This window comes from Bacillus rossius, chromosome 13 (assembly GCF_032445375.1).
Source record: "Bacillus rossius redtenbacheri isolate Brsri chromosome 13, Brsri_v3, whole genome shotgun sequence".
Taxonomy (NCBI): domain Eukaryota; kingdom Metazoa; phylum Arthropoda; class Insecta; order Phasmatodea; family Bacillidae; genus Bacillus; species Bacillus rossius.
Window position 1 is genome coordinate 41,636,961 of NC_086340.1, and position 15,718 is coordinate 41,652,678.

Genomic DNA, 15,718 nt, shown 5'->3' on the forward strand with positions numbered 1-15,718 from the left:
AGGTGAATCTGTTGTAATTTCACAAAAGTTTGGTTGTTTTAGAAGTAGAATGTGTGATTTTGAACCAGTGTGACAATCTATAAAGCATGATATATTTATATATTATGGCATCGTGTGTTGCGTATGGTTGTGTGAACAGAAGTTCTAGGAAAACTGAGAGCCAGTTACTGAAGGAAAAGCATAAGAAGATAACCTTTCACAGGTTAATTGTGTTTGATTATTTTAGTGAAATACTATTTTTATCGGCTCTATTAGTTGCTATCTAAATGTTATTTAAGATTCAATAGACAATGTCGCAATTCCGTAGGACTAAATGTAATCAGATGGTATTGAAAAAGCAGTGTTATGCATCCAATGTTAATAACTGTTGGATGGATTCATTATTTTATTTATTGCTATTCTGTGTAGTTAGGTAAGTGTTATCCGGCATACTTTTCAATTATGCTAACGTTTTTTTAATTTAGTGTAACAACAAATTACTTGATTTGCAGCTTGTTTTTACATTACATTATTACTATGCTTAAATCACGATGTTGCTGTATTCTTGTAGCTGTAGGTAGGTAGCCATTTCTTCTATGCGAGTATCAAATGTTTTTTTTTTTTTTTGTAATTGGAGAATGATTTCATGTGTACGTGAGCCAATAGGTGATTACGTATTCATTAATTAAAAACGGTCGCTGCGTATATGCATGTTTTGGACAACTTATATTTAAAATTTCAATTGACTACATTATAAATACTTTAAAACACTGCGGACGGTTAGTTAGGTTAGTATAGCTACATTAAAAATACTGTCAAATCCTTTTAATTGTTGTTTAGGAATTTCTAATTTAATATATAGCTATCCTGACCTAACAAACCATTCACACAATCCCCCAATTTTTAAAATGTAGCTATACTAACCTAATTAACCGTCCAAAATCATTATTTTAATGATTTTAATTGTTTTTTAAAGTATAACAACACGTGTCTGTTTGTTTGTTGTTTAAAACAGCTGTTCATGTAAACAATTTCTCAGCTACATAGGCGCCATATTGCTTAGTGAATGCCAGCTTCAAGAATTATCGGTTATGTTCCATCTGGTCCATTTACTTATCTCTGATTATATGAGTCATAGCAAATGTATCTATGGTTCCCAAACGTTCGCTGGAAAATCATTGAAATCAGTTTTAAGCCCCGTGCAGGAGACATTTTATTAAAACGGTTCCATAATTGTTACCTAACAGGGTTGGGTTTGGAAACGTTCTCAAAAATGGTCTGCGAGTTAGATTATTTATAAACTATGTTTGTTTACAAACTCAACATGATATGACCCATAAACAGATAAAAAATGGCCACTACTTGGAATTGAATTTCTAGCGAACATTAAGAAAGCTAAGTTATGGAAACACATGAAGTTAGTGGTGAAATGAAAAAGCCTAGCATTTGTTTAAAAAGTTTAGGTTACTTTAAACTAATCTTAGTTTAACTCGTTAACGACATCGTGGTGAAATTTGCCCTTAGTATTTAATTGTGGATGCACAGTGTTTTTGTAATGGTGCTCCAAGGATCTGTGACGAACCAGCCACTGTTTTACTCGGTATCGAAACATTCACCTCTCTTCTACTCGCTGACCTACGGCGTCACAAAACCAGGATGCTGTTGGACAGCAGCCTGACTTGCTAACTGGGATGTGTTAAGTACAGCGACAGTCTCACCCAAGTCCTTTAATGCTGTAACTAGTAGGCAGGATTGTAGACCATATGCTGATGCTTGTCATATGTGTCTGCACTGGGATTACTTGCCAAATCCTGAGCGAAGGCAGAATATTCAAAGCCTTAATAGGAAAGTGGCCTAACCCAGCGACAACACGTGGAACACTTATCGTACAAATTACCAGTCATACTAATGGTTATTTCTCAATCACCTTGTTCACGAGTATTGGCGATGGAATGCCAACTCTTAAGTTCATGTTATTGTTGTCTGCCACTAACACAAGATTCTCACTGTCAAACCACGCTGCCACCACACACCAACATCTTTCAGCCCTCTGTTATTCACCTTGGTTTTTTTACTAAGTCCAAAAACTTCATTTACTAATCATTACAAGTAGCAGCAGAGACTCATACGCTAAGTTCAGAATTCTGATTAGCTATAAATAAACATAGTAGAGGCCTAGCAATTTGCGAATTCTAAGACCAAGAGGCAGCGATCATTACGGTGAGCTTTTTTTCATAGTGTTGTGCAGAGGTAGTCAGCAATTACCATTTCCGCTTCTGTCGCCGAATCGGGGGCATATTGTACGGTGACACTAGTCAATGTAACATATCTCCTATGGTAATGATCGAAAGCTCAGGCTTTCGAGTGAAACAGTACAAAGGTGGCCAGCCGCTCCACTGCTACAAGTCTCAGACTAAGCTATGAACAAAATACAGAAAGATACCTATACATCGAAGTTAAAAATTACTTTGTCAAAGTATGACATAGATCTTAAGATATAAATTGGGATGAGATTTTTGTTAAAGATAGTGTTGACAATATGCAAAATATTAATACAAAAATACAAAAGTCACAATTAGGAGGGGTAATAGTTAAGTCACTTTTAAATCAACATCACAAAAGGCAGTCTGGTCCGAGTTAACTCTTTCGAACATAGTCATAATCGGTAAAGTTATTTTCTGAAGGACAAGCTTATATCAAATTACACTCTTTCCCGCATCCAAAGCAAACACCTACCTTCCTGGTGTTCTCATAGGTTTCTCTACTTGCATTAGATGCACTTTCTCTGGGCTTGTATGTTCGCTTAAATAAAAATAAACGAATCAAGTGATTTGTTTTACTACAAATAAAACCATTATTTCTGCTTGCAAAATCTTTTCCTTTTATTTTACAAAAATTTTCCAGACCGGTGGTATCCTGAACAACCTGACTACGCATCCTTTATTAGCTTCAACCATGCCTTTCAGTTCCCCTATGGTACCTAGTGAGTCTATTAACTAAGCAATATGTACGAATGTTAGATTGTAGATTATTTACTATCAGCTCTACTCTACTTCCAGGTAGGGATTACCCAGAATACTGACATGTCTTACTAATAAGATGGATTCCCTCTGCTTGAAATGCTCGCCGGCCGGTGACGTCGGCAGATGCGTGTGCCGGCGGATGGACGGCGCATGCGCAAGAAGGCCATGCCGGGTGCAACGTAGTCATTGGCGAGTAGGGCACTGGATCGGACGGTCCCCAGGACGTACAAGGTGTAGGGCTGACATGGTCATGGGTCAGCATGATGAGGACGGTCTACCTCGATAGCAGTAGACGAGCCTGGTGCTGGTCTGGAATCGAGCTGGACAGTCTACACCGGGGTGTTCCACACAGCAGGACTCGATGGCAAGAGGAACTACGGAAGTGTTACAGGTAGTTGAAGTCTCGTCTTTGGTTAAGAGTGGGTGGAGCTACATCCAGGGCGGCGCCGGGGTGCGAGCTAAGCCCAGGATCGGACGCCCCCGCCATCGCGCCGAAGAAGAGTGATGTCAACGAAGCCATCTTCGCGGGAGCCCAGGATACTGCTAATACTGAGGTTGGATCTACGAGTGATAGTTTAGCTATGAGGTGGACATTTAGGAGGGCAAGAACTTTTGTAATATTAAAAAAAAAAAATTAAAAAGGCCCCAATTTTATTTATAAATAATAAACAAAATACTAGCATTTGTCATTTAATCTCTGTACGTATGTGTCATTCTGAGGGTTCTTTTAGTTAACTCAGTTAAGCGGGCTAACGTAGGTGCAGTTTCGGTGGAAAATGGAGTAGGCGAATGTGTCAGTTAAAAATAACTTTTAAAAATTCTGAATCATCAGATTAATACTGTAAAACGTTTGTGTGTGTGTGTCACTAGTGTGAGTATTAATCTGAAAGCTTACCTTTCTATAAAGATAGGGGGGCCATAGCATGGCATGGACTAAGGAAGTGTATCTGTGAACAAGGACTGCAAAGGGACAGATTATTTCAATTACATAAATTGTTAATTATGCGGTTTTCATTTAATAAGGCAAGATGCCTACTTAAGGTACACAATACATAATACTGACGGTAATACAATAACAATAAGTTATGCTGTCTGTGAATATTAATACATATAAAGTTGGTATACAGACTCCAGAAAATACGTTAACAATATTTAAACCAAATTAAACAAATTTAGGTAGACGAGCATTCCAACACCTATGAACAACGCAAGTCACATCTGCGCAACAGTGGTATGGTCCCTATACGGACCATCAAAAGGGCCGCTGTGTCCACACATGGCAGAGGCCACGAACACAGAAAATTACGTTAAATCTGAAGGCAAAGAAACTACGTGAACCACAATTTAATACGCACGAGATAGTTACTTACTGTTATAAGCTTACAACATCGACGTCTCGGGGGAGAACAGTTACTACCTGAAGGAAATTACTGAATGCACAAAAGCACAAACGGCAGAGAAGTTAACCGAAACATAATTTTCTAGGTGGCGAACGAAAGGGAATTTAAACAAAACAGCCAAATCGTTCAAGTTACATTAAAGCAAGGGCCACTGCCTCACTCACAAGAAAAAATACACTTACATGCTTTCCCCCCCCCCCCCCCCCCCCCCCCCCGAGGTCGCTCTCACACATCGTTAAAAAAAAATTGGTTGTCTGTAAAGTCGGTTTACGGACGATAGTTTAACGTGACGTCATAACAAAACATTGATGAAATGATTGATCCACAAGAAAAGGAAATATCATTTTCGGCCTGAGACTGAGCCATAATAGGTTTTTGCAACCAAACCATTTAGGCATTAAAAAAATTATATTCTTTAAGGAAGAATTTTTTTTAATTTTTCTATCTTTTTTATGATAAAATCTACCTCTGCATACTTTTATGAATAAAATTGAATCATTTTTTTTAATTATCACTATTTTGTATGGATACAAAGAAGGAGTGAAATGAAATGTACAATTTTATTAATAAATTTACTTTAGGCATGATCCAACCGGCGCGACCCGCCTATCCCTGCAGCATGGCGGGGTGAAACCTGAGCAGTACGCTGCCACGTGCCGGCCGAGTTCTCTGTACCGTCCGCAACATACCAGAGAGATGCCACGCATGCGTAAACAGGACACATCCGTAGTGGGACAATTTTTCGTGCATGCAGCCAGCGTTCATTGATTTATTAGACGTTGTCACTTCAAAAAAGAAGACTAGCTGACTACATGCTCGTGACTGACAGAAGAAGCTAATGAAGCTGAAGAAGTAGGATCGACAAGACCGAATAAAACCCTGACAGCTGCTTATATTAAATCGGCGTGGCACAGCGCGCATGCGCCAACCCCAGGAGGGGAGGCGAGGAGAAGCAATACACAACACTAGGAGGGGAAAGGAGGGAGGGGAAGATGCACCAAAGCCCGCGGCGAAGCGCGAAGTTTGAAGGCAGCAGACCGACCGCTGCAAATCGTAATTACCAACATGTTTGCAGCCACTTCTTGGACACAGCTTAGTAAGGCGGCGTTGGGCATGATGCTGAGAGAGGCCGAAGTCGAGGTTAACCCGGAGGAATGCATCGAGACGTAACAGGCCAAGGTTTGGGAGCTCATTCGCCGGGACGGCGATAAGGATCCGATGACAGCAGGCAGTGTGGGTGAGTTCGTGCCAACGTGCGCAAAAGTATGTCACGCCTTTAATTGATAAAATCCTGATTTGCGTAGTATGGACGTAGGCCATGTTATTAATTTTCTGATAGAATTGAATAAAATGTTAAATCTAGGCATAGGGACATGTGAAATGTGGTTCGGCAGAATGATCGCTAGAATCCCGGAAAAATTTCGGGAAATATTTGCTGAAGCTACACCAGAAGTTTGGACCTCCAATAAGTTGTTTAAGGTGTGTCTTAGTAAAGTGTGCTCAAACTGGACATTGACGAATGTGCATCTTCAGTACTTAGGGTGGGCCCAAAAGGCGGGAGAAAGTTTGTCACTTTAACCACTGCCAGTGCCATAATGCCATTGTTACTGAGCCAAGCTGATAAAATGTTGCAAAGGTGACTTACTCTTTTCCTACCACCTGGTGTCACAGTGTAACTGTGCTCAGTCGAGCTGATCTACTGTTGCCAAGGTGGCATGCACTTTCCCCACTGCCGGTCTCACAGTGCCAATGTCTCAGCCTAGTTTATTCACAGTTGCCAAGGTAGCCTACACTGTCCCCAAGGCCAGTTACACAGTGTTTTTGCTGCTAAGCCAAGCTGACCCACTAATGCATTGGCAGCGTGCACACAGTGTCACAGTTTCACTGCTGCTCAGCCCAGCCGAAGTCGGCTTGCTCTTTCAACACTGCCGGTGCCACAGTGTCAGTGCTTATCAGCTAAATTAAACACTGTTGCCAAAGCAACATACAATTTTTACCACTGCCATTGACACAATGCCACTGCTGCTCAACTCAACAAATACACTGTTACCAAGACTCCATGCACTTTACCACTGCCTGCACCACAGTGTCACTGATGGTAAGTCCAGCTGATCAACTGTTGCTAATGCAGCTTTCACTTTCACTTCCAGTGCCACAGTGCCAATGTCGCTCAGCCCAGGTGATACATTTTTGCAAATACAGAATGCAATTTCACCACTGCCGGTGCAACAGTGTCTTTACTTCTCAGCCCGCCTAAACCACAGTTGCCAAGGCGGTGTGCACTATCACCGCTTTCGATGCCACAGTGTCACTACTTTTTGGCCTCGGTGATTCACTGTTACCAAGGTGGCGTGGACTTTCACAACTTCCAGTGCCACAGTGCCACACCTCTTTGGACAGCTAACCCACTGTTGCCAAGGGCAGAGTGCACATTCACCACTGTCGGTGCAACAATGCCACTGTTTGCTCGGCCCAGGGGATCAATTATGGCCAAAACTGCATGCACTATCAACCTAGCCTGTGCCACAGTGTCACTGTTGTTCGGCTAAATGATCCACTTTGGCAATATCGCACATACTTTTAAAACACCTGTTACACATTTCTACTACTGCTCAGCCCAGCTGATCTACTGCTGCCAAGGCAGCACGCATTATCACCACTGCCAAAGCCAAAGTGCAACCGCTTCTCAGCCGAGCTAATCCACTTTTGCCAAGGTGGCATGCACTTGCACTACTGCCGGTGCCTAAGTGGCAATGCTCAGCTGATCCACCTTCGTCCAGGTGGACTGAAATTTCACTACTGCTGCTTAACTGGGTGAACTACTGTTGTCTAGGCGCAGTGTGAATTTTTACCACTGCCAGACCCATGGTACCAATTTGGCTCAGCCCAGCAAAATCCACTTTTGCCCAGACGGCATGTACTTATACTACTGCAGTGCCACAGTACCACTGCTGCTCTTCAATCTGATCCACTGTTGCCTTTTACCACTGCCGGTTCAAATGTTCCACTGCTGCTCATCCCAGCTGATCCACTGTGCCAAGTTGGCATTTACTTTCACCACTGCCGGTGCCACAGTGCCACTGCTTCTCAGTACAACTGATCCATTGTTTCCCAGTGGAATGCACTTTTAAAACTGCCTGTACCACTGTGCCACTGCTGCTGATCCCAGCTGACCTTCTGTTTTCAAGGCAGCATGCACTTTCACCACTGCCGGTGACACAGTGAAAATACTGCTTGGCTAAATTATCCACTGTTGCCAAGGCGGTGTGCACTTTAATCACTGCAGTGCCACATTGCCAATGATGCTCAGTCCAGCTGATCCATTGTTGCCAAGGCGGCATTTACTTTCACCACTGCCGGTGCCACAGAGCCAGTTTAGCACAGCTCAACTGTTCTACTGGAGCCTCTGTTGGAAAAAGTTATCAATTCGGTTTTAAGTGTAAGCATGACAAACTATGCAGACTGCTAATGCCAGTCAAACTTATAGTTATATTTAAGACTGTTCATAGTATTTATTACTTTTCTAAACAATAATTTTCATATATTTGACGAGCTGATATCCAGTCAATAATAGTAGTTCCTAACTGTCCATGTATAGGATAATCATGTATCCCAAGAAGTGCTGTTTATTTTGCAGCGACTTATTGTAACAATAATTTAACATTAACAAATATACAATTTCCATGTGCCCCTGTCTTGATATATTTGGCCCGAGCTCAACTTACCATCTTTAAACTTTGAAGCTTACGGTTGGCCAACTCCAATTAAAGTAAATACTTAAGCATAAATGCCAGTAGTGGTACTAGTTCTTAGTTCAGTGTAATGTATCTATTTTTGATACACATCTCAGAGCTTTTACTGTAAACCCGCTAACGAATGAGTTCACCGGCACAAACAGTCAATAATTCCATGTAACCAAGGAAACCATTGGTTCCCCCTTATCAGAGATAAATGCCATTTTAATTAGATCTGGATCTGTTATTCGAATACATTATAACAGTAGAATTTGCTGTCACCAACAGTCTCGCATTCAATACCCAGGGTAGGCCTAGTGAAGTTTCTGGAGTTGGATTGCTGGAATTGTTTGGGAGGGCAAAGGCTAGCTCAAAGTCTAACCAAATTCGGTATTCATGGGTCTAACGCCCCAGCCTGTCACAAGGGTCGAAGGCATCAGTGTAGTTGCATAGTCCCTAGCCAAAACCCATAATTTATCATTACTTCAAAGAAAAGATAGTTTTGTACTCATGTCTCTAAAGCAGCTGGACATTTTCCTGATCCAAACACTGTACAACTGATACGAGGGTCTCTCCTGCTCTCGTAGCCTGAAACAGATGCCGGACTCTGACTCTACCGACTCGCTACCAAGTCGGGCAGCATCCCAACCAGTGAGCCTACATCCGTAGTTACTTCCCTACTCCCGAACTAGGGTGCTCGCCACATCCGACGACAGGCATAGCCTCTGTCGGAGTGACACGACTGTATCACCAACTAAAGTGCTCATTACCACTGACAAGAGGCATAGCCTCCGCCCGAGTGAGCCCCGACCTCTCTCTAACTTGCGCTTAAATCTCCGTGCACCGCACCGCCTACCAGAACAATCCACGGTTGCTGAACCCAAGTTTCACAAACAAATAACCAGGACAGCTGAGCAAGCTACCCCCTCCACCCAGACGTGTGGCCACACCACGCGGCCTATTGCGCCAGCGCGCCCAGACTGTGACAGGCGCGCGGATGAACGATCTGCATGCCAGCCCCGTGCCCCAATTACCCGATCACGTCACTTGCGCAGCGAGTGAACAGAGCAGCCAGCCCAGAGTCCCGCCAGAAGTCCTAAAATATGATTCCAAAACCAATGGAAAATTTCGACCCGCGACATTATTTCCTTTTATTTGAATAATTTTACTTTGTGTAATTTTACTTTGTGTAATTTTTTTTGCATAGGTAATATAACAAGGAAGCATTTAATTGTAAATAACAAATTAAAGTTGGTTTAGTTTAAAAGTATTTTATTTCTCAATGTTTTTCTATAAACAAATAGAATATCTTGAACCAACATACGTTCAAAGTAAGATGATTTTGCCGGTGAAGTGTACACTGCAAAACACTTAAATTGTGGATGATGCATTGCTTACAGTTACCCAGATATTATGCTTATTGACACACCAAACCTCTACATAGAACCTCACTAAAAAAACACATAACAACTATAACTATTTTACTTTATTAGTTTTAATAGCAAGATGGTATTTAACCAAAGGTAAAACAAGTAAAGTTCATATAAAGTTGAACATTGATATAAATTTATGTTTTTCCTTAATTTATTGTGTTTAAAAAAATGGTCCATTGACGAAAAAAATCTTTGAAACTATGAGTGGCCACACCATAACATTATCATAAGTGTAGTTTCATTTACACTACAAATATTAAAATTAATTTCTCTCATTACTCTTTGAAAGTGTGAAATCTAAACTATCAACCATTGGAAATGAAATTATTAATTTGTAAATTCATAAACTTTTATAATTGTATCACAAAAAAAATGTCATTGCAAGATATTACTGGAAATAGTTCCCCTTATCTACTGATTGCTAGAGCAAAAAAATTAAAATGATTCAATAGGCTATTAAAATCAAAATGCAATAGGGTCAGATTAGTTCAAAATAAATTAAACATACACAATTTATGTCTTATGCATGAGTGAATGTGTGCGTGTGCACATGCTACCTATGACTATGTCCAACACAAATCACAGAAGAACTTCACCTCAGCGTGGTTGCTCACATGTACGATAAAAAATTATTTTGTGTAGTAACTCAAACATTGTAATCATACAAAAAATTACTTATAGCATTTATTTCCAATTTACCGAAAGATATTACCATTTTAAACTTAAGTTTATAACTATGATAGGTTTAAAAAATAAAACAAGGATATATTTTTCAGTAATATAAAATTTAAAAATAAATAAATAAAAACAGACATAGTAGTTTCAAAAGTGTTACCTCTCATATGTACACTTTTTCAATGATTTAAAAAAGAAATTGAATAATGACTTTTTGTGAAGTGTGCATTCAATTAACACTTCTAATTTCACCATGTATATTTGTCAAACATCTGCAGACTTTTCATCAGTGTATTTTCTTATAAGTTTTTTTTTTTAAGTGCGTTCTTTGGTGAACGTGAGAATGCCTTCTCACCAGTGTGTGAGATGAGGTGTCTATTCAAATTGCCCTTTTGACTAAACCTAGCAGAACATAAAGAACAAGTGAACGGCTTCTCACCTGTGTGTGTTCTCAAGTGTTCTTGCAATTTATTCTTAGAAGTGAAACTAGAAGAACATTGTGAACATGAGAATGGCTTCTCACCAGTGTGTGATATCATATGTTTACTAAGAGCTCTCTTCAATGTAAACGAAGCAGAACATAAAAAACAAGAGAACGGTCTTTCACCTGTGTGATATCTGAAGTGTCTATTTAAACTATTAATATAGCTAAATTTAGCAGGGCATAAAGAACATGGAAATGGTTTCTCATCAGTGTGAGTTTTGAAGTGTGCATTCAGATTACCCTTAAAAGCAAATTTAGCAGGGCATCGTGAACATGAAAATGGCTTTTCACCATTGTGTATTTTCATATGATTATTAAGTTTACTCTTTTTAGTGAACTTAACAGAACATAATGAACACGAGAATGATTTTTCATTTGTGTGTGATGTGAAGTGTCTAATCAAATTACACTTTGCACTAAACTCAGCAGAACATATGGAACATACGAATGGCTTCTCAACACCGTGTAATAATCGGTGTCTATTCAAATTACTCTTTACACTAAACTTAGCAGAGCAAAATGAACACGAGAATGGCTTTTCACCCCTGTGCGTGCTCAGGTGTGCGCTTAGATTACTTTTCATTCTAAACTTAGACGGACACTGTGAGCATGAGTATAGCGCTGCACCCATATGCATTCTTATGTGTCTCCTAATTTGACTCTTTTTAGTGTACTCCGAAGAACAAAATGCACATGTAAATAGATCCTTGGCAGTGCAAGTTTTTAAACTTTCCTTAATTTTATCCTTAGGAGTGAATTGCAAAGAACACGGAAGAATGTTTTCAACGGTATGTGAACCACTGCTATCTTTAGCAACCACACAAGGACACTTCTTGAGATTCACTACTTGTTTTCCTTCAAGGTCTTTTTCCTCCAAACTCGGGCCCAATGATTTCAATTGAACAAGATGAAACGAGCTACACGATTGTTGAGATGAATACTTCTCATCTTGAGTTCTTTCTTCATCTGTCCAATGCTTTTCATATCTTTTCAAACAACCTATAAAACACCAATAAAAAAAATTAAAACATTCAATAGTTTTTTTTTTTTTTTAAGAAAACAATGTATCTAAGTACGAGAATGTTTACATCTGAGAGGGAAATTGTCTTTTTGTTAATATGTATACAAGCAATTAAATGCTTTGTTTCTCTGGTGTCATTTTAGTGTTAGTGCAGGGTAAAGTATTGCCGGGTGCGTATCTCCGAACTCACGCAAGCAACTAGATTTGAATGAAAATACCATTGAGCAGCATTCTGCACATTTTGGCTGATGATTTGAGATGGATAGTAATTAAATAAATTAATATAAACAAAAGTATGATTACAATGGACAATTAGTTGTATTTGTGAATACTGCTAAGTATATTTAGTTAAATTTTGGTTGTAATTAGTGAAGGGTAAAATCCCAATTTTCCAGAATCAGAATATAAAATCCAAATCTCAACGACTGCCTCAAATTCACCCCTCGAATCCAAATCTAGGTCTCAAAGGTCAAAAAGTAAATAATAATGCAATAAATAACAAATGTTAACTAAATTCAAAAAATGCTTCTTTATAGCACAAGTTGGTTAGTGAAGTTGTTAGCTAAATTTTAAATTGGTAATTCCTAATAATTTTACAGTATTTTAAAAGTAGCTTACTTATATCAACCAACTCATTTTATAATATATACACACTATATAATATATGCACACACACAAACAAACACTCGGATAGATACACACTGTCACACACACATTGACAGATGCACATACACAGAAAAAAACTTATTCAAACACCCCCTCCCCCACCCACAAGAAACAAAGATTTATCTTCAGAATTATAGATTTTTTTTTATTTAGTAAAAAGTTTTGGATCTCTGAAACAATAAAAAAAATTCATAAGATAATTTTTAATTTATTTTATTTATTATACCATGCTCACCGAAAGTTTGGAAACTTTATAGGTGGGCACAACATACAGAAAGGTACCAAAGATATTGTAGTCCCTATTGCAGGGACTACACCACACAAGAGAAACACAAACAACAATACCATTCAAAACATGACAACACAAGAACCAGCAAATATGAAATACAACAAAAGAAAAATCAACTAGATCACAATTTTTTTTTACAAGATAACTTGGTTGATATATAATACAAAATGGAGGTAAGTTATAATAAATAAAAAAGAAAATAAAACTAGCAAGTTTACATTATAAGTTTGTGTGGTGCAGTATTTTGGAGAAGTGTTTAAAGAAAGTACTTGGTAATCTGGCTTGACCCTAAGAATGCATCCACAGCAGGAACTTGGTGCTATAGTGTTTTTAACATGCTTTTATTAGCTTCATTTGTAACTATGTAATAAAATCATGTAAGTCGATTTTATTTTAACCTACTTCTAATTGACACATTGATTTGAAACTTTGCAAGTATTTGTTTAATCCCGATGACTATAGAATGATTTCATGACTTTGACCCGAAGAGAGAAGGTGGAGAAGGGATGGTCATAGGGGGAAAACCACCATGCTTTTTATACATCCATGAGTCAGGGGCATGGTGGGAAATTTGCCCGAAGTCGACTGCCTCCCTTCAGGAGGAGGGGGAAGGGGACAAAACCACATCATTTCAAAAAAAATTTTCTCTTTCGATTCGGAGTGTTTCCAAGAGCCTCTCAACCCCCCCCCCCCCCCCCCCCCCCCCCCCCCGGAGGTTATTTACTCCTGATTTTTTTTAAGTTGAGACAATTAAAGTGTAAGTTTAATTTTGACGTGCTTCCAGGGTCTTAGTGATGTGATTTTGCAGTGCATTTCAAGGAATTTATAAAAGATTTAATTCAATATGAACCAAGAAATAATTAATATTTAAATTTAAGGCATCTGTTCAACAGCAACAGCAACAGAACTAACTACAACTCTTTATAAAAGAAATTTTTTTAGTACACAAGCTTAAAACAAGAATCAATCAATGAACAAAACAGTTAAATTTAATGGAAAAAAAAAAAACTGTATGTTGCTTGATATCAGTTGTATTAAATTTACTGCCACTAATGTCTATTTGTTTGACATGGTCAATATGAAAATGACAGAAGAGAGCACCCCAGGCTTTTTTGTACTTATAAATACAGTCTCAGTTATAGGATTAATAATTTTGTTCACGCAATGATGAGTACAAAAATTAATATAACATTTACTAATTTATATTTACTGCTCAAAAACGAATAAAAAAACTGATAAATGCTTGTTTGCAATTCTCAGCAACAAAAATAATTTTGAGATGACTGGTACATACAACTGATTGAAATTTTTTATCCTGACTAACTAGACATAACACTGTAACAACTGTCCCTCAAAGTAACACCCAAATTTTTCCAGTGAAACAAGAGCGCTAATCAAAACAATGCTAGTCACATATATTTTTTTCCCATAAGAGAGTATTATAATAAAAATAATTTTTTTTCCAAATAGGCAAATGTTATAGTTGACTACCATTACAATCAAGACACTACCCTGTTAAAATTAATTTACAGTACTAATATGTATCCAAATACATTTAAAGTACATTAAAATACATGTTAAATAACATTTTGAGATTAAATAACCTAAAATTAAATTGAAAAAATCACATACTGCATTTTTACAGGGCTTAGGCATAACATTTGTTTTCCCCCATAAGTTAGGAACTACCAACCTTTCCAAATTACAAAATAATAATGCTATTGATATAGGAGATATATATTTCAGTTCTATTAAGAATTTAAAAAGCATAAACTTAATGTTTTCTAATATTAAAAAAATGATTTAACCTGTTAACATAATTCCAGACTCTGTTGTTTACTAAATGTGTGTCTGCCATGATTTTCCACTAGCACAATATATTGTTTTTTGATTCGTCATATTTTTAATTAGTTGCATTGTATTTAATGCTACACAAGTGCCATTGCAATTGTGTGCTTACGGAAATAAGACAAAAATTATTATTATTTTTTTTAAAGTGAAATATGGCACGGTTAATCCACAAACGGGATAACCCGCTCCCAGATCATCGGGAGTCTACTGTACGGTTGGTCAAGTATAAATACTATCAAATTAAAAAATTTCAATACTTAGTATTCAATATTAATATAAATACATGTGTAAAAATATTTAATTTAGTAAATTAATAGAGATAATTGTTAATTAATAATGAAAATCAATAAATATGTCAAATGTTTTGTTGTAATTATATTTTTTATTATTTATTAAATAAAAATCTGATAATTTATAATACAAATAAATTATACTTACAGGAACATAATCTCACTAATATAAACACACTTGAAAATATACTTGCAAAAGTTATAAACACAATTTCTGTCACTAATATTCACAATAAATAAATATTTTTAATTATATGAACCAGTATTTAATATATCAATCACTAAAGTATATGATATAAAAGCACATATGTAATTTTTATTTATATGTAGCCTTTTTTCATCCAGTCAATTTTTATTGCATGCAGCACATGCATCATAAAAATTAATCCTCATAATTTTTTCACAGGGCACCTAAAGAAGTATAACATAACCTCACTTATATAATAAACACACTTGAAAATACTCTTGAAAAAGTTTATAAACACAATTTATATAAGGAATATTCACAATAAATAATTTTTTTTTTAGTGATATGGACCAGTATTCACTATTAATCACTAAAGTATAACAATTAAAAAGCACATATATAATTTTTATTGGTATGTAGCTTTTCTTTGTATGCAGCCTTATTTTTCAGCTAGTGTGTGCTCTTATATGATCAAATGATCTTAAAAATTATAATTAGTACCTATGTGAATGGCTGCTCACAAACATTTTTGATGAGGTTTGGATTAAAAATCTCATTTTATTTAACTTCTTATGTAAAAAAAATACCCAAGCGCCATTAGACTGTGTTGGTTCATATTTTTTTAGGGAACTCTTTTGTAACCTTTAAAAAAAAACATAATGAACACTAGAATGACTTTTATCCTG

General features: G+C 37.3%; 1 protein-coding gene across 2 annotated transcripts in view; it reads right to left on the reverse strand.

Moving 5' to 3' along the window:
* Positions 1–9,391: 9,391 nt before the first annotated feature.
* The window catches only part of LOC134538486 (gastrula zinc finger protein XlCGF57.1-like), a 31,310-nt gene continuing 24,983 nt past the window's right edge, over positions 9,392–15,718 (reverse strand). For both annotated transcript variants that reach the window (XM_063379856.1, XM_063379857.1), the window contains exon 4: positions 9,392–11,727. In XM_063379856.1, the coding sequence (XP_063235926.1) occupies positions 10,544–11,727 (1,184 nt within the window). In that variant the 3' untranslated portion in view covers positions 9,392–10,543. The remainder of the gene's footprint in view (positions 11,728–15,718) is intronic.